General features: G+C 38.3%; 1 protein-coding gene across 4 annotated transcripts in view; it reads right to left on the minus strand.

The window, feature by feature from the left end:
• Positions 1 to 20128, minus strand: part of CSNK2A1 (casein kinase 2 alpha 1) — a 55453-nt gene that overhangs the window by 18933 nt on the left and 16392 nt on the right. For 3 of the 4 annotated variants that reach the window (XM_029220027.1, XM_029220028.1, XM_029220029.1), the window contains 2 exons: positions 6046 to 6255; positions 3915 to 4026 (listed from right to left, as the gene is read on the minus strand). In XM_029220027.1, coding sequence (XP_029075860.1) covers positions 3915 to 4026; positions 6046 to 6146 — 213 coding nt within the window. In that variant the 5' untranslated portion in view covers positions 6147 to 6255. Of the gene's footprint in view, positions 1 to 3914; positions 4027 to 6045; positions 6256 to 6363; positions 6658 to 20128 lie in introns of those variants that run through there. The other variant, XM_029220030.1, reaches the window with a different exon arrangement.

Raw genomic sequence — 20128 nt, forward strand, 5'->3', positions numbered from 1 at the left:
ACCACTGCACCACCAGAGAAGCCCAGCCACACCATCTTTGTGCAGTATAACCTTTTGGGTTAAATGTGTGCCTAATGTGAATCCTTCTTTCATTGCCTGCTAGCTGTGTGTCTATGGGCAAGTTATATAACCTCTCTAAACCTTTCATTACGGGTAAAACGATCAACAAGAGTACTTATCTCATAATATTATTGCAAGAATCAAATGAGGTACCTGAAAAGACCTCAGAATATGGCTGAGACATAACACATAATATCTGTCTAGCCTTATAACCAATATATCCTCCACATTCCTTTATCTTCACCCATCATTTCCACATCTGCTCTGGTATAGAAATCTTTCTTTTTTTTTTTTGAGAAGGGCTTTGGTCCAAATGCACTTCCTCTACAAAACCTTCTTTCTAAACAGTCTAAAACAGTGCTGGTCCAAAAGAAATACAATGCAAGCCACATGTGTATTTTATTTTTTATTTTTTTGGCCACGCCTCACAGCTTGTGGGATCTTAGTTCCCACACCAGGGACTGAACCTAGGCTGTGGCAGTGAAAGTGCCGAGTCCTAACCACTGGACCGCCAGGGAATTCCCCACAGGTGTATTTTAAATGTTCTAGTACCCTCGTTTAAAAAATATAAAGAAACAGACAAAATTAATTTTAATAATACATTTTAGTTAACAAAAATATAACCAAAATGTTATCATTTCAACATGTAAATCAATATAAAAAATTACTAATGAGCAATTTTATATATATGTATTTTTGTACTAGGCCTTTGAAATCTGCTGTACTTTATGCTTACAGCATATCTCAGTTTGGACCAGCCATATTTCAAATGCTCAATAACCACGTGTGACCTGTGTCTGCCACACTGGACCAGGCAATCTTTCCTATTGGTGTTGGTCACCTCAGACTACTGACACACTGCATACGCTTCTTAGAAACTGTTGAAAGTATATACCATCTCTTCATTCACAAGACTACTGGTTACTAAACTTTGATTATCAACCTGGGTTTTTTAATATACAAACTGTATAGATCTGCTGAATCAGAATCTTGAGAACAGAGCTGGAGATCTATTTTTAGATGCTTCTCGGGTTGATAATCCAGATCTAGGAACTACCAAACAATACTGTAGACTCTTTTAACCTTTTCTTGAGTCCTAAGCACATGGTACAGCAGGAAGCAAGCACATTTTGGAAGGACTGTCCTCAAACCCTGGCTTTGTAGCTGTGGAACTTTGGGAAAAGCACTTAAGTGTTTCTGAACTTCACACTTGCCTTGCAGAATTGTGATGTAAATACTACAGCTACAAAAGGGCCCAATGCAAAGTAGACAGTCAATAAATGGAAGCTGGGAATTCCCTGGTGGTCCAGTGGTTAGGACTCCGAGCTTTCACTGCCGAGGGCCCGGGTTCGATCCCTGGTCGGGGAATTAAGATCCCGCAAGCCATGAGGTGTGGCCAAAAAAAAATAAAAAAACACATTAAAAGTAAATAAATAAATGGAAGCTGTTTTACTAATAGTGAATTCCACATTTAATTCAATCCATGGTCTCAGCCTTGCTTCTATTAGAACTCACTACACTGGCTAGGAAACAAGCTGATCACAATTTCTATTCGCTTTGACTACCAGATCTTTCTGATCTGCTGGAGCATCTAGGAGATGTTTCTACTCTTCAGGAACTAATCCATCAATCTCTCTCCTGTTTTCTACTGAATCACTATATCCCAACTGCTGGTTGATGGCAAAAAGCTACTGGTTTACAAAACTTTTATTCTACAGAATCCTTAAAATCTATAAACTTACAAAAGCTAGACAGACCAGGCAGGTCACTTAAATCCTAATTTAATGTGATCAATGCAAATTTTGTCTAATAAATGGGGGGAAATTAAAAAATTTAAATATAGTTATGAGTGAGCTTTATCTATAATTATACCATCTAGCTACACAGTTACAGTAACATATACAGTACAGTTAGGAAAAGACTGAGCTAGGAAAAAAAATCTTTCCAAACCACCCATCACTCAAGACCATCAATGGCTCCCAACAACCTAGATGAGATAAAAATCACAGTTTGCAAGGCTGGAAGGAAATGGAGATGTTATCTTTTCCCAGGCCATCATTAATTTAATCTCCTTTTCCAAGTTTACTTCCCATGTATGATCACATGACAGCTTCCACATGAAACATTTCTTTCACTTATTTCTTCCTCTTTTCTTAATCTTGTGCATTCTAGAGTATGCTTCCCTTCCATGCTCCCATGCACACCAATCCAAATCCTTCTCCCACTCAGGGCCTGAAAACAGTTCCAGGGAGCTTTGCCTAACCATCACTACTCTCTTCTGAACTGTAAGACTCACTATTTATGCCTTTCAGATGACTCCAAATAATATATCACTTCAGTCTATCATATACTTTTCCATAGGAATATCATCTTACAATTACACAGAACTTCCGTTTCCAAAGTATATATCTATATACAATTTTGTATTTGATCCTGGTAACTCTCATTTTCACAGATGAACCAATATGTCTTAAATAATTAAAAGGACTACCATGGCTAATTACTTTTAGAGTTTGGATTAGAATCCAAATGTCCCGATTTCCAGCCTAGTTCTCTTTCTACACAAGATAAGATATAAATACTTAAACTCTGGTTCCCGAAAGGTATGCCAAAACAGGTGTTCTGTGGGATTTTTACTTTTTGAAGGAAGACGCCAATTAATACTTGCTGTCTGTCAGTCAATGAGTGCACTACCAGCCTGAGGTAGTTCAGTTTCAATATTAGATTGCACTATATTCTCTTTAATGGCATATTTTTGTGAAACTGGGTTTTCAGCAATTGCTGTGACAAAAAGCAAGTATTGTGCAAAAATCAATGTGGAACAGGAAATGAGGCTGCTGGTGTCCAATCTGATTCCAACATTTGAGAAGTTGTGCAGTGACTAATAGGTATACATATCCCAATAGTAATTAATTATGGTTATATAAGAATAAAATAAAATTACTTTTCCCACTTATGTGTATAAGTTTTTAAATGGCTACCAGTTGAAACACAAATACTTTTTTTAGTTATCTGGACTTAACTACTTAATAAACAAAACCGTATTTCTTTTGGCTTAGGGGTACCATGAGAGTCACTGAAGCAATATGGGTGTTATAAATTGAGAAAGCCTGGGTCCCTCTGCTTCTCGTGTCAAATATGGAAAAGTTCCTGTGGCAAGGAACTGTATGCTAGGTTCCTGGTATATGGCAGTGTACAGTACAGTTACAACTAAATCACAATTTGCATACAGGTAGCCCATTGGCCAAATCTGGCCTGTACGGTGTTTTAAAAAACTCAAGCCAACATTTAAAAACCAGGGGAATTAGTATACAAATATACATGTCTAGCTTCTTTTCGCGAAACAGTACCAAAAAACATTAGACTTGCACTACTGCTGGGCAATCATCAGCTGGAGCTGGAGCACATGCCATAGTACCCATCACTCACATCTTCTAATCATGGGCACTTAAATCAGACTAGCTGCATTAATGTGATCCACCTGTCCTCTAAAAGTCTGCATTTGTGGCTCCTCATCTTTACACAGTAGAGCTAACAACTCATTGAAAACAAAAGCATGGATTAGAACTAAAAATGTAAGAAATAGGAAATCAGTGTTAGGCAAGATCTAGGACAGAGAAGACTGAATCTTTACTCCCTCCCTCTGCCACTATCTAGCTGTACGATTTGAGTCAAACACTTCTCTTGCTTCAGTTTCCTGATCTGTCAAATGAAGATAATCTCTTCTATCAACTTCAAAGGAGCAATAAAATCAAGGTGTTAAAGCACTCCAAAAACCCTTTCAAGCGCTACTTTAAAAAAAATTTCTAAACTCCAAAAACCTGTGAAGTTATAATCTCTCTTCTTGTACTTACCTTGAGAATTTTAACAACAACTTTTTCATTATTTGTGATGTTGATGGCTTCAAATACTTCACTGTATTTACCCCGGCCTAATTTTCTAACCAGCTGGTAGTCATCTTGATTTCTGGGAACAAAAAGAGTCAGTCACAATGATTTTAAAAGTTCAAATTATCAAGCACTAATTCAACTTACAAAACTATAGCCAGTAGAGTAAAAGAAATAAAACGTATTTCAAATAATTCCCAATTGGCTTCTTTGTATTTTTTAAAAATTTGGCCAATTTAAAATGTGTGTTCCAAATCCTAGTGTTAAAAAATTTAAGACTTTCAGTTATTCTTTCAAATCCCAAGTTGTTCACATCTCTATTGACATACCACACGCAGATAGCTTGTATTGGGGTTTGTTATGTATGTTTGTCTCCAACAACAGACAGCTTTCCCTTGGAAAATAATTTATATATATTCCTGTCCCTCAGTGCCTGGCTCAGTGTTGGCATCTTACAGGAAGTCAATACAAGAATATTTCAATTCGGCCACACTTTGGGAGCAGCCGATTTCTAATGGGTCTCTTTGCAGATAAGTGGCTTTCAAACATATAGGTTTGACCTCCAACTTGCCCTCCAAAGCTCTGAGGACAGTCCACGTAATGAAGTCTGCAAACCACACTACAGATCATGAACCACAGTTAGGTGTCCCTTCCCCTACTTTTACCCATATTCCAAGACTACTAAGCAACATCAGAGGTGAAAAAGAATAAGGGAAATGCTAACATTTTTCTCCCTGCCTCTGCTTACAACTTAGAGGAATTTGCTCTAAAGAATGACAGTCTTTTCAATAAGGCCTAAATGCTATTTACTCCTGCTGGAGGCACTGAAAATTCAGTGTAAAAAATGTAAAAAATCAGCCATTCATTTTCCTCAAGCAAAAAAAAAAAAAAGGAAAGTGAATGAACAGAGAAGGTAAAAGGTACTAAGGACAATGGACAATGTAATAATCATGGCAGGTCTAGGGAAGGAAGCTCTTAGTTCTGGTTGAGCTCTTTTCCTGTGGGAGGGCACAGAAAACAAATGCAAGCAAGCAAATAGCACCACGCCAAAAACTCAAAGGGTTGTTTAGTGCCATTTAAGCAGAACTAAGCTCAAAGCACTTAATTTGAAGAGAGCTGAAATTTCTGCAGTAAAACTCAGGTATTCCTAGAGTCCAAAGCATGTAAGAGGAAAATTGTTAGATTATCAATAATGGTAACATTTATTGGCACTGTACCATGGTTCTTGATGGTATCTTTGAAGCACACTGTGCCTCCTTGTGCAGAGATAATGTACTTACCGTTAAGAATCATGGCCCAATCAGCATTAAAACACACCCTATGACAAATTTTGAAGACCATTTACATGCTATGAAAATCACATGTGGACAGGTATAAAATACAGTGTATGGGAGCTGCAGCTTTACCAAGTTTTCAAATTGCTATCTTTTGCATTTGAATATCAAAATAATTTTATCACAAAAGGTACGACCTGATCAATTAAATACATACTATGTTGGGACAAGAAATGCAAACATCCAAATGAGACTGCACAGAAAATTAGGAGGGCAAACACAGCTGTTCAGGCAGACTGCAACTGTTCAGGATGGAATTTGGGCTGAATTCCACGTTACACATGGCTAGCCTCATGATAAGGGCAAATGTTTTAAGGGTTTAATTTTGCTTCTCATCAGAAAGAGGACACCTTTCTGGAGAACTGTTTTATCCTTCAGTATCATCATGGGACAACATTCTCTGACCTCAAAAATACTTTATGTAAGAGCCTGGTGTTTTCAAAGTCTCTCAAGTATTAATTCTCACCTAACTGCAAAGCCCTTAGCTGAGCAAGCTAATAGATAACTCTTTGTTACCATACAGAATATATACATTGGAGAAAAAAATAAGAGACCAAAATGTTTTTAAAATGGTAAACCCATCAGAACTGTTAATTGACCAAAGCCAATACCCTGTTTCTTTACTGTAGAAGAAAACAAAAATTGCGTTCAATCTTGAGGTTTATAACTGTACAGTCAGGGAAGTTTCCTGTTGTAAATTACTCAACAAATCCACAAGAGTCAGCCCTTTGGGTGAGTACAGTGAAGTAAACGGAAATTATTACCCCCATTCCACCACATGTGACTCGTAATCCCAGTACTCTCGGGGTCTGTGCGTATTAACATCTGTGTAAACTCTGGCCCTGCTTGGCACGGGTCCCGACATGTCAGACAGGTTGGCGGACAAAGCTGGACTTGACGTTTGGAGAGATGGCAATCACTGTATTGAGAGGCAGCTGGGGGTAAGACCTCGTTTCAGAACTGTTTTCTTCAAACTGCAGAAACAAAACACACAAAGGCCAAGGAACCATTTTTAAAAAGCATATAGGAAGAAAAAAAATCATCCTGAGTAATGGCCTCAAACATACCTCTGGCTCTCCTACCTGTTAACCGATGAACATATCCCAACTGTGCCAATCACAGTGTTTCCTGAAACATGGGGAAAAATTAAAACAAAACACCCAAATCCCAAGAAATATACTTAAACGTATACTGGCCCTAATCCTATTCTACAAAGTAGCCTGTTACCTCTTCATCTAAAGTTTGGATGCTCTTTAAAAGATAGCCTGAAAGGGAAGAATGGCATTGTGAATAAACCCATCAGCATTACTACTATTTATACATTCTACAAGTATTAGCAAGGGATTCCCTAGTGGCACAGTGGTTAAGAATAAGCCTGCCAATGCAGGGGACATGGGTTTGAGGCCTGGTCCGGGAAGATCCCACGTGCCTCAGAGCAACTAAACCCGTGCGCCACAACTACTGAGCCTGCGCTCTAGAGCCCGCAAGCCACAACTTTTGAAGCCCGCGCACCTAGAGCCCATGTTCCGCAACAAGAGAAGCCACCGCAATGAGAAGTCCGTGCACCGCAATGAAGAGTAGCCCTGGCTCGCCGCAAGTAGAAAAAGCCTGCGTGCAGCAACGAAGACCCAATGCAGCCAAAAAAAAAAAAAACAGTATTAGCAAGAACAGCACTTTCCTTTCAACAGCTTTCTACAGCTCAAGTAAGGGTGCTAAAACACTCTAGAATGGTGGCAAAGTCCAGAGTACAAACCTTAGCCTGACTAATATTTGATGAAACCAGGAAGAGAATAGACTTGTTCTCATACAACAAAGTTCAACGTCATTTTATTATTTGGGTAACTTTACATAATAATACGTAGGCCAGTGATCACCATTTGAAAGATACACTTGATTTCATTAAAAAGAAAAAGAAAGAAACCAGTAGTTTCCTCCTGATTTATTTAATATAGGAGCAAGCTTAATAAAAACTGGTGGAGGTCTTCCCTGGTGGCGTAGTTGTTAAGAATCCGCCTGCCAATGCAGGGGACACGGGTTTGAGCCCTGGTCCGGGAAGATCCCACATGCCGCAGAGCAATTAAGCCCGAGCACCACAACTACTGAGCCTGCGCTCTAGAGCCCCGGAGCCACAACTACTGAAGCCCGCACGCCTAGAGCCCGTACTCTGCAACAAGAGAAGCCACCACAATGAGAAGCCTGTGGACCGCAACAAAGAGTAGCCCCTGCTCGCCGCAACTAGAGAGAAAGCCCGAGCGCAGCAACGAAGGCCCAACGCAGCCAAAAATAAATAAAATTAATTAATTAAAAAGTAAGTAAATAAAAAAACTGGTGGAATACAGTAATATATATTGGCTGAACTAATGCAGAATTTGACACTGAGGAAAAGCTGGTAAAATTTTAGAAATGTGCTTTCTACCAAATCAGTAAACTAAGTCTCCTTCATCATGCCCCCCCACCCCCCCTCCAATCTCGTTATCTCCATTCTCTGAGATTCCTATAGCATTTGTAGATTCCCTTTACTCTGCATTTAGTTACAAATGTATTGAGGGAACACCCTTCTTCTGTTTGTTTGATAGGATGCTGTCTGATGCATAAATCACAGAATAAAGCCAATCATATTTTAAAAAAATATATTGAGTCTCCAGATGTTATAACCTGAGGAAGACACATCACCCATGCATTTTCTGGCCAAGACTGTGTAACCTCAATCTAATTACAAGGCAAAGACAAACAGAAAATGAGGAAGCTTCTATTAAAAAATTCAGGGGTGGGGAGTAATACACTGTGCTCTTCAAACATGTCAATATTATAAAAGATAAAGGAAGGCTAAAGAGACATGACAACTAAATACAATGTCCTACTTTAGACTGTATCCTGTACTAGATGGGGGAAAATGCTATTAAAAATACTATCAGATCAAATGACAAAACTGGATTTAGATTAGGTGTATACTATAATGCACTCACACATGATAAAGCAAATGGGGTAAAATATAACAGTAAGTAAATCTGGGTCAATGGGGATACAGATGTTTCTTTGTACTATTTTAATTTTGTTGAAACATATATTTTTAAAAATTGTGGTAAAATATAAATATAAAATTTACCAAAATTAACAATGTTTAAGCATACAGTTCAGAGGCATTAAGTACATTCACATTCTAGTACAACCATCACCACATCCGCCATCTTTAGAAAATTTTCATCATCCCAAACTGAAACTCTGTACCCATTAAACACCAACTCCCTCCTCCCCCAGCTCCTTATATAACCATCATTTTATTTTTCGTCTCTGAGTTTGACTACTCTAGGTACCTCATGTAAGTGTAATTGTACAATATTTGTCCTTTTACACTTGGCTCATTTCATTTAGCATGTCTTCAAGGTTCATCCATGTTTGTAGTATATGCCAGAATTTCCTCCCTCTTTAAGGCTGAATATCTCCATTGCATGTATATACCACATTTTGTCTATCCATTCATTCATCAATAGACACCTGGGTTGTTTCCACCTTCAGGCTACTGTGAATAACGCTGCTATGAACACTGCTGTACAAATATCTTCTGGAGTTCCTCCTTTCAATTCTTTTGGGTGGAATTGTAGGTCATATGGTAATTCTATCTTTAATTTTTTGAGGAACCAGCACACTCTTTTCCACAGCGGCTGCATCATTTTATATTCCCATCAGCAATGCACAAAGGTTCCGATTTCTCCACATCCTCTCCAGCATTTATGTAATTTTTTTTTTAATAGCAGCCATCTTAATGGATATAAAGTGGTATCTCACTGTGGTTTTGACTGGTACTTCTCTAATGATTAGTGATGCTAAGCACTTTTTCAGGTGTTTACTGGCCATTTATTTATCTTCTTTGGAGAGATGACTATTCAAGTCCTTTATTTTTAAATTTTCTTTTCTTTTGCTTGTTGAGTTGCAGAAGTTCCTTATATATTCTGGATACTAATCCCTTATCAGATATGTTATTTGCAAATACTTTCTGCCATTCTGTGGGTTGCCTTTTTATTCTGTTGGTGGTGTCCGCTGATGCACTAAACTTTTAAATTTTGATGAACTCTAATTTGTCTATTTTGTCTTGTCTGTGCTTTTGGTGTCATATCTGTACTATTTTTATTTCTGTCTCTTATAAATTTGAAGTTACTTTCAAGTAAAAAGTTTTTAAAAAATGGGTATAAGAAAACTGAGGCCCAGAAAGAGGAAAATTTACCTATAATCACATAGCTACTTAACAGGAGAGTTAAGGACTGGAAACCAAACTTCTGATTCTTGTGACGATAATCTTTTTTGCCATGTAATCATAAACTAGTTAGACAACAACAGCTAACATCTACAAGCATTCACTATGTGCTTTATGTGAATTATTTCATAACCCTTACCACACAAGGAACTGATAAGGACAGTTACCATTACCCCCATTTTACAGATGAGGAAAATGAAGTAAAGAAAGGTTAAGTAACTTGCCAAAGGACACACAGCTAGAAGGAGCTGACGACATTTAACCAGACTACAAAATAGAGATAACTGTATTCACCTCTCAGGTTTGTGGTGAGGAGTCAATGAACTAATAAGTGTAAAGTGTTCAGAACTGTGCCTATTTGAGACCTCTATGAGACTCACAACCATCTACATGTTCTTTCTAATGCTGTATTTAAGCTGGAGCTTAGCTACTACACCAAAAAGTAAGCCAGAAGAGATGTCTCCTTATGCCCACAATTTCAGCGGCTTAAAGCTTTTAAAGAGCAAGAAAGACTAGGATGGGGGTTAATGCTATCCTCCAAAAGTGTGACAATGATACTCCCACCTCCCTCCCCAGCAATATATGAGATCAAAAGATCCATTTGTCTACCTACGAATTCTCCAATTCATAAAAGCCCCTATAACTTGCCTCTGTTCAACTCTGGGGTCCCATATGTATACAACTTAAATGGCCAGAACACAATAAAATAATTCAGATTCTTACTAAAAAGTGGACCAAAACTGTCTTTAAAATTATTTCCAAATATTTATTTCTTTGGTTTTATAAAACCACCTGGGTGATAATAACCTAATGTATCTTTACCTAATATCGATTAATTATAAACACACACACACACCCAAACAAGCAAAAAACCAGAAAGCAGACACTTTTATTGTAACTTTTCTTCTTCCCAAAGAAACAAGGTCATTTGTGCTTTAGGATTGCTGGCTTTTTTGGTGACTATTATTACTGCACTAACAATAGCAAAAGACGCTAGGGAGACGGGTAAAGGTGTGTGTATGTGTGCAAACAGCCAAAATGGTATAGACAACAGCATTAAACCAGTAGAAATACTGTCCCAGGAATTTATGAATTTTAATGATACTAAACTCTTAAATTCTTACCTTCTTCTCTGAAACAGTATCTTTCTCTTCAGTCTCTATATTCCTTTATAGGTATTTTATTCTTTCTGTTGATATTCTGTAAGACACCCTGGGTCTCAAAGCTCTTCCCCAATGAACTTAAGAAGTTTGTAAAATCAGCACAAATTGAATAAATGGGATTAGATGCAATATGCAATGTGATGAAGCAAGCAGTGGAGTCCTGGGTTCAAATCCCTATTTGGCTACAGGACCTCTACTGGGGTTCTTCCAGCTTTGATTCATCATTTATAAAACCTGCCTAACTGCACTTGCAGACTGAAGGGAAGCTCAAGCGAGATGATCTTCCAGAAAGGGCTCAAAAACACCGAACACATGTAAATTATTATTAAATGATTACTATGCCATTGCTCCTTAGTGAAAACGAATAAGCAGAAGCCTAACCTTAAAAGGCTGTGGTCTTCACTCCTAGTTTTCTTCAAAGTACAGAAATTATAGGAGCTGTGGTTAACTCCCAGCCTCTGAGGGCCAACTCATGGGTGGACATGCCATTACAAAATGAGACCTCATTTATCCGTGGAAATCATCTGACTCACATGGAAAATATTCCCCAACTCCCACTTATTAGCCCATGTATCAATCACACTCTTATCACCCAGTCTTCTGCTCTCATAAGGCCTTGGCATTCTCTGAGAAGCGTAGAGCAAGGCTATTCACTAATGAAACTCCTGAGATTCTCAAGTACTTGTTTGACTGGTCCTTGCAGCTTTGTGCCTCATCAACTGGGACCTAATTTATGAACTGGTGAATTTGATTCTCGACTGGGAGGACAACGAGCTATTTTTGCAGTAACCCAAAGAGGTGCTTCACTTTACTGTCATGCATACCAAATAATCTGCTTAGAGTAAGAGAGTCATTCACATGAATTCCAAATAGTTGGCTTTCATTAATTATGCGGGGAGAAGAAAACAGGGGTGGGGGACGGTGGGGTGTGTGTTCTTAAACTATAGCTTAGCAACTTCAGATAAATAAAATGGTGCAGGGAGGGATGAGGGAGGGTGATGGAATGGGGTAAAGAGGGGATGTGAAAAGATAGAAAAAAGAGGGCTTCCCTGGTGGCGCAGTGGTTGAGAGTCCGCCTGCCGATGCAGGGGACACAGGTTCGTGCCCCGGTCCGGGAAGATCCCACATGCCGCGGAGCGGCTGGGCCCGTGAGCCGTGGCCGCTGAGCCTGTGCGTCAGGAGCCTGTGCTCTGCAACGGGAGAGGCCACAACAGTGAGAGGCCCGCGTACCGCAAAAAAAAAAAAGGATAGAAAAAAAGAAGATAAACATTATTCTATTCAGAAATACTACTTCACTTGTACTGCTGTAAATGTGTATGTATATTCACATGCAGCCTAACAGGAAGGAAATACAGGGACAAGCCTAAATCTCTCAACCACAGATTTGGTTCTTTCAGACATTCCTTCCTTTGTTCATCCCTTAAATATATGAGCATCTACTATGAAAAAGTATTATGCTAGGCTTTGGGAATACAATAATGAGCGAGGCAGAACAGTGAGACCAATGTGCCTTTAAGATTTTATCTGCAGATTAAGGATAATGGAAATTCATTGAAGAATTTTAAGCAGAAAAGTGACCCATATGTACATTTTGAACAAGTTTACTCTGGCTGGGTGTGAGACAGGCAAGAGAGAATACTTTCAGCGAAACAGAAAGCTATCAACAGTAGCCTATGTAAGACAGATGATAAAGGCCTGACCTATGGTGGTAGCAATGGAGATAAGTGAACTAATATGACGAACAAAATTTATGGTGTAAAATCAATAGCTCTGGGTGGACTGGATAATGGGGTAAGGAGTGGAAGCGACTTTTAGATTTCTGGCTAGAGAGACTGTTGATGCCATTCATGGAGACAGAAAACATTTTGGAAGAGCTCACAGGTCAGGTTTTGAACATAAGGTTAAAATGGCTCTTTGACATATTAAAAAGGGTACTGAATAGGCGATCAGGTATTACAAGTCTGGAGCTAAAAGAGTTTTTCAGCTTTAAATACCTGCCCCCCCACACCTCTCCTCCAGAATTCTATGTGGCAGGCATTTCTTTTCCTAATCTACAGATAAGAAAACAGCCAAAGTAAATTCAGTAGCTTTAGAAAGAATATCCAGTAGAGATGGAGCTGGGATTCAAAGCCAAAATGGCTGGCCCTTAAGGTTCATGTCTTTTCATTCCTTGAACTGAACTTATCACTTTCTACATCATGCCTTAATTTCCTTATTAGACCCTTAGCTCCTTGAAGTCAAGATCCATTATCTAATTAATCTTTCGATTTTACAGTACCCAGCTGAAGTCTCTGCATTTTGTATGATGTCCAGTAAATATTATTTATCAATCAAATCAATGTTGGTTTATTTTCAAAAAAAATGAAATAAAAATGAAGTTGCCTCCAAAAGGCAGAGTACCCCTAAACACTTCAGGTCATCTGGTACATAGCTAGGAAAACTAAAAGACTAACTCAAGAGTTCTTGAGTAATTTTCTCTTCACTCCCCGCCCCACCAATATAGCTTCTTCTATTAAATAAGAGGGCCACAGTTAAGATTGGTATTTTTCTCCCACAACAATTAGAATTAAAAGAATACTGAAGAAACTCTAGTTTAGCAATTTTTATAATGGCTTATCTGAAAGTTGGGAAAAGTGCTTGAGTCCTGAGTATACTGAAGGTCAATTCTCCTATCTACCATTCACAATAGAAGTATACCTTAAAAAAATATAACTTACAGAAAAAGTATTACCATTTATTTATTTATTTATTTGCGGCATGCAGGCCTCTCCCGTTGCGGAGCACAGGCTCCAGACGCGCAGGCTCAGCAGCCATGGCTCACGGGCCCAGCTGCTCCACGGCATGTGGGATCTTCCCGGACCGGGGCATGAACCCGTGTCCCCTGCATCGGCAGGCGGACTCTCAACCACTGCGCCACCAGAGAAGCCCTAATTTCCATTTTAAATGACCTTACTTAGTTCTTACTGTCCTCATGTATTGCATAAAAGGAGATGTAACTTTCATGGCTAATAATTTCAGATCACTAATTCTATTTTAAAAGCCCTCAGACTGACTCTGAAGTCATGGCTAAGTTTTGTTTGCTCAATGCTTAGCCTAATAAAAGCCAATTAATCAACTATGAAAAATTATCTTGTCAACAAAATTTTCCCTACTAAAGTCAGACCACACCTGCAACCAAAGCCAATTATTAATACATGGCTCTGCTTGACCTATACTTTAATAAAATGCAAGGAAAAGAAAACTTCACTAAATCATCAGGCTAAAATATGTACTGTGAAAGTAATAAGTTTATTGACATAAATGTAACAGAACTAATTAATTTCAATAAAAACTCCTTTTGTCCTCTTCAGTCAGTCTCTCCCTCTAATCTCTTCTACTCCATGTGATTTCTGTTTTTCAATCTGGCAACTAAAAAAGAAAATCAGAGGCTTAGTGAATGGACCAATATCAGAAAATGCACAATCAGTCATTTGTACTAATGTAGTTTTATAGATCAATTTTCTAGTATTAGAACCAGAAAAGATTATTCTGGAACTCTAAATTTAAAATATTTTCAAATTGTGCAACAGTTTTATTATGTCTTTTAACCCTAATATTTATTAGGGTCTCCATCTTAAGAAAAAAAAAAAAGTTCCCCCTCCCATCCCTAGATCAACCATAGTTAATGAACAAGAGCTCATACTCGTCCAGGCAGGACAAAGAGTTCTACAGTAAAGAATGCGAATGTGCTTATATTGCACTGACTGCGTGATTTAGGACCACTTGTTTAGAGGAAAAGCAGTTGTATGAGGCAAAACACCTTTGAAGCACTGCAGCAGAGAATGAACTCTTCTTAGCAATAAGGCAGCAAAAACTGGTAAGAGGATTTGTGGAACAAACTATGTATATGTTTTTGCCTTGTCGTAGAAGCAAAGACAAACATTTAGTCATACAAACTTGTCCTTTCCCCTTTCAAAGTGGCACTGTTTAGAAGGTCAAATGAACACAAAAAAAGCATAAGTAGTTAATACTATCTGAATCACTTGTTTCAAATGTCCATAGTTGCCCTTAATTTCCAATTATCTCCTCCTTTCAAAATCACGAGCAGAATGTTCATTCATTAAGCATTTATCTAATACTTATTATGTACCAGGAAACATGCTTGATTGCCAGGAAGGGATCCTTTCTCTAGGCCCTGGAGAATAAAGAGAAAGTAATTCTGCCCTCCAACAAAGAAAACAGACTATTAAAATCTCTGATCAGTGCTTGAAAGAATTAAGTCAGGGTGCTCTGCAGGAACTGAAGGGAACTTAAGTCACCCACCAACCCATTATCATCCATTCAAATAAATATTTATGGAGTACTTCAATGTTTGGGGAAAGGCAGTTAGGGAAGAAATAACATCTAAGCTCAGTTTTGAAGGGTGCACAGGAATTATTCAGATGAGAAACACCAATACAACAAATTGTAAAGCACAATTCTTTAAGTTAGGAATTTTAAAGACCTATAACTTTGTATCCCCAAATGATCAAAAGCTGGCACACCCTGTTATCCTCTATAAGAAGCACATCAGATCAACAACCTTTTAATATCTACGGTGGAAAACACTAGTGCATTCTACTCAACTGTTACTATATGTGGCCCTCTCCCCCGAAACAATGATTAATTCACAACCACTGCACTTTAGATCTCATTCTCTTCCTTTCTCCACTCCTCTAACAAATCAGTTCTACTGCAGAGGTCACAAAGCAAAATGCCTAGAAAGGACAAGTAGCTAGAGTTTGTAGACAATCCCTGAAAGTGTGACTGCTTCTCAGTTTTCAAAGTGAAGATTTCTGCAGGTAACTTTCCTGTCTTCAGTAATGGCGGGCTAGGTTATTTAGGTCAACTCTCCTAGTGAGAACCAGAGAATGGATTAAACACACACACACACACACACACACACACACACACACACACACCCATCTCTCTCTCACATTCTTAAATAAGACCGACAAGCATACAGCCAAAAGTGAAGAGAAAATGAGAGCCCAGAGAAGTAAGCAAGCAAGGAACCCTAAAGCGTCTTTGTTGATCCCTGAAAATTAGAATTTTGTTCTGACAGAAACCAAAGCCCAGGGCTCTCACAAGGTAAGGAGTCCCTCCTCATAATAAATAAGTTGAAGGTAATAAAGAAGGGAGGGAGGGAGGATAAAGACAAGGCCCTCATCATAATAAGCTGAGACTTGAGAGTTACAATCTTAGGGTGGGAGTGAAAAGGGAGTAGAAGATCCAGGGAAGAATTATAGCCCTATAGAGGGAATGTCTGATCTGAAGCTTGTTTTAAGGTGGTCCCTGGACCAGTAATGTCCACAGATACCTGACATGAACAAGCTTGCTGTGGGCTTCAAATGAATCCTACAAATAATTTTTCATATACAATATCCAACTTGTAATCAAAGACAACTAGGTGTTGAAGACTCCAATAGTTAGACTGGCAGAAAAAGAACAGACAACAGAAAAAAACCCACAGAGACTTAACAACTATGTTGACTATGCTTACAGAAATAAGTTTCAGAATATCTGCAGGGAACAGGATACTTAAAAAGTAACAGCAGATTTCAAAACATGGAAGAACAAAACAGAACTTTCAGAAATAAGTAACTGAAATGGACTGATTTAACAGTAGATTCAGGGAACTCTCTGGTGGTCCAGCGGTTAGGACTCCATGCTCTTGATGTGGAGGGCGCTGGTTCAATCCCTGGTCAGGGAACTAAGATCCCACAAGCTGCGTGGTAGGGCCAAAAAAAAAAAAAAAAAAGTAGATTCAAAAGGATGAAGAGAAAACTAAGGAACTGGAAAACAGGCTAGAAATTATCCACAGTGTAGCAGAAAGGTCCAAACTATGAAAAAATAAGAGAAGAATAATACTGTGAAGTGGTTTGATATACTTTTAATTGGAACTAGAAGACAAGGAGAAAACGGGACAGGGCAGAGGCAATAGCTGAAGAGGTTAAGTTGAGAAAGTCCCAGAAGCAATTAGACACAATCACATTCCAGAAGCCAACAAATACCAAACAAGATCAATAAAAAGAAATCACAACTAATCATGCAATAAAACAGAAGAAAAACTGAAGATAAAGAGAAATTTGAAAAGCAAGCAGAGAAGACAGACTGCATTCAAAGAAGCAACATTAGAACAGTTTTCTCCAAAAGCAACAATGAAGCCAAGACAGTTTAATACCTATAGTGTGCTGAGGGAAAAACCCGCTACATTAAAATTCTACATCCACGAGCTTCCCTGGTGGCGCAGTGGTTGAGAGTCCGCCTGCCGATTCAGGGGGCGCGGGTTCGTGCCCCGGTCCGGGAGGATCCCACATGCCGTGCAGCGGCTGGGCCCGTGAGCCATGCCGCTGAGCCTGCGCGTCCGGAGCCTGTACTTCGCAATGGGAGAGGCCACAACAGCGAGAGGCCTGCATACCGCAAAAACAACAACAACAAAAAAATTCTACATCCAGTAAATATCTCTAAAGAAAGAAAATAAGGAACAATAACCCCATTTGGAAGGTTTGAATTGAAAGAGAAAATGAAGAGCAAAATTTATGGAAAAGTTCAAAAAAACATCTTTGATAAGTTATGGCTCCAAGTTACAATATTTACGATGGTATCTTACTGATAGAACAAAAATACCATGTATTTCCAAATAGAAAGATTGGCGGTGGGGGGGAATGGAATAAGAAGAATCCAAAGAAAGGTAAGAAAAAAGAAGAAAAAAAACCCAGAACATAAGAAACAGAGAAAAAAGTTACACAAATATGACTAATTATATTAAATATAAATGAAATAAATCATTCTGGTAAAAGACAAAAGACTGTCAGACTGGATTAAAAAAGAAATCCAAATGAACCAGAATAACCAAACCAGTCTTGAAAAAGAAAAATAAAGCTAAAGGAATCATATGATCTAACTTTAAGTTATTTATTGCAAAGCTTACAGTTTTTAAAGCTGTGTCATTAGCAAAGGGATAAAAAACATAAATCAATAGAACAGAATGAGGTATAGAAACAGACCCACACAAATATGGCCAAATGATTTTTGACAAAGGTGGAAAAGCAGTTCAAAGAAGAAAGGATAATCTTTTCTGTAAATAGTCTTGGGAAACTTGGACATCCATATACAAAATTACGACCTTCAATCTAAACCTCACACCTTATTAAAAAAACAACTCATAATGGATTGTGGATCTAAATGTAAAATGATCAAACCTTTATAAGAAAATCTTGTGATTTGAGATTAGGCAGAGTTCTTTACATGACACCAAAAGCACAATCCATAAAAGTAAACCTGAAAAATTGGACCTCATCAACACTAAAACATTTCTGCTCTGTAAAAGACACTGTGAACAGAATGAAAAAAATGCCACAGATAGAATATATTTGCAAATCACATACCTGATAAAGGAATTGCATGTATGAAATACAAAGAACTCAACAATAAGAAAACACTCCAATTAAAAAACAAGCAAAAGGGGGCTTCCCTGGTGGCGCAGTGGTTGAGAGTCCGCCTGCCGATGCAGGGGACACGGGTTCGTGCGCCGGTCCGGGAAGATCCCACATGCCGCGGAGCGGCTACACCCGTGAGCCATGGCCGCTGAGCCTGTGCTCCGCAACGGGAGAAACCACAACAGTGAGAGGCCCGCGTACTGCCAAACAAACAAACAAACAAAAAACCAGCAAAAGATCTGAACAGACACTTCACAAAAGATCAAAATGAGATCCACTACAGAGTTATTAAAGTGGCTTAAAAAAAAACTGACGACACCAAAAGCTGGTGAGGATGTAACAGAAACTAATTCGGAGCAACAGAAACTAATTCATTCTTGATGAAAACGCAACATGGTATAGCAATCTTGGAAAAATTTGTCCACTGATTATAAAGCTAAATAAACACCATGTAACTCAGCATTCCCACTCCTAGGGATTTACTCAAGTGAACTGAAAATCTATGTTCACACAAAAACCTGTATGCAAATGTTGACAGCAGCTTTATTCATAATCACAAAAAAACGGAAACAACCAAGATGTCCAACAGGTGAATGGATAAATAAATGGTGGTATAATCATACAATGGGAAACAAACTATTGATTTGTACAACAACATGGATGAATCTTAAATATATTTTGTTAAGGAGTCAGATCCAAAAAGCTAGATATTGTATGTTTCCATTTATATGACGTACTGAAAAAGGCAGAACTATGAAGACAGAACATGAGTGATTGACACATGGAAATGCAACTGTTCTGTTTAATACTGCAGAGGTGGATTTATTACTCTAAGTATCGTTAGAACCCATAGAACTGTGCACCACGAACAGCGGACATTTCTGGATGCAAATTCCTAGCTCTGTCCACTAAGAGCACCTAGAAGTAGTGTCAATGAGTAGCAACAAGAATAACTAGTGTCCAAACATTGGTTTCTCAATACCTTTATCCAATAAAAGGAAGGAGGGCTCTTTAGAGAAATGGCTGATTCTAGGATCGAGGCAGGGAAAATATAAGATAGCCTGGCAAATCTTGTAGTCAAAGGGACATGGGAGCCAACCTGAAAGAGTTCCAAGTGCAAAAGCTTGAACAATTTGAATAAAATATAATGACAGTATTAGATAGTAACCCCAAAGAATAAAATAAACATCCATGAGTCCACACTATATAAATAAATGATTTAATAAATTTTAAAAATCTTCCTTACACAAGAATTCAACTTACACATGTAGAAAGAAAAAAAGAAATAGAAAATTACCATTAGATCAGCACAGTAATTGCCACAGGCAAGATCCACTGACTGATGCTAAAACTGGTTAGTAAAATTTTTAAGAGAACAGGATATTTGCATAGCCTCTAAGTATCTCCTCCAGGATACTCACTAACTACTATGATGGTTTTAACATATGTCCACAAATTATTTGATATGCCTCCCTCGAGGAGGTGGAGCTTAATGTTCCTTCTCTTGAAGGTGAGTTGGACTTAGAAAAGCCCTTCTAATGAATAAGTATGGAAAGGGAGAAATAGCAACTCTACAGTGCAGAAACCTGGTAGACACTATCTAAACATCACTAAAGATAGGTTATGTTAATATCATATACCCTAAATATGTAATGAGAAGAGCACATCACCTCTGTGGCATTCTCAAAAAGCCATAACCATAATCTAATCATGATTAGAGATTAGAAAAAGATTAGAACCTAAATTGAAGGACATTCTACAAATCTCACCAGTCTTCTCCAAAACTGTCAAAGTTTTGAAAATCAAGGAAAGACTGAGAAACTGTCACAGACTAGAGGAGACAAAACAACTAAATGTAATTTGGTATCTTGGACTGGATCCTGGAACAGAAAAAGGACATAACTGGTAAAATCCAAATAAAGTCCACAGTTTAGTTAATAGTACTGTATCAGTGTTAATTTCTAAGTTTTAA

The sequence above is a fragment of the Monodon monoceros genome, unplaced genomic scaffold (assembly GCF_005190385.1).
Source record: "Monodon monoceros isolate NGI ecotype Baffin Bay Population unplaced genomic scaffold, NGI_Narwhal_1 Super_Scaffold_13, whole genome shotgun sequence".
NCBI lineage: Eukaryota > Metazoa > Chordata > Mammalia > Artiodactyla > Monodontidae > Monodon > Monodon monoceros.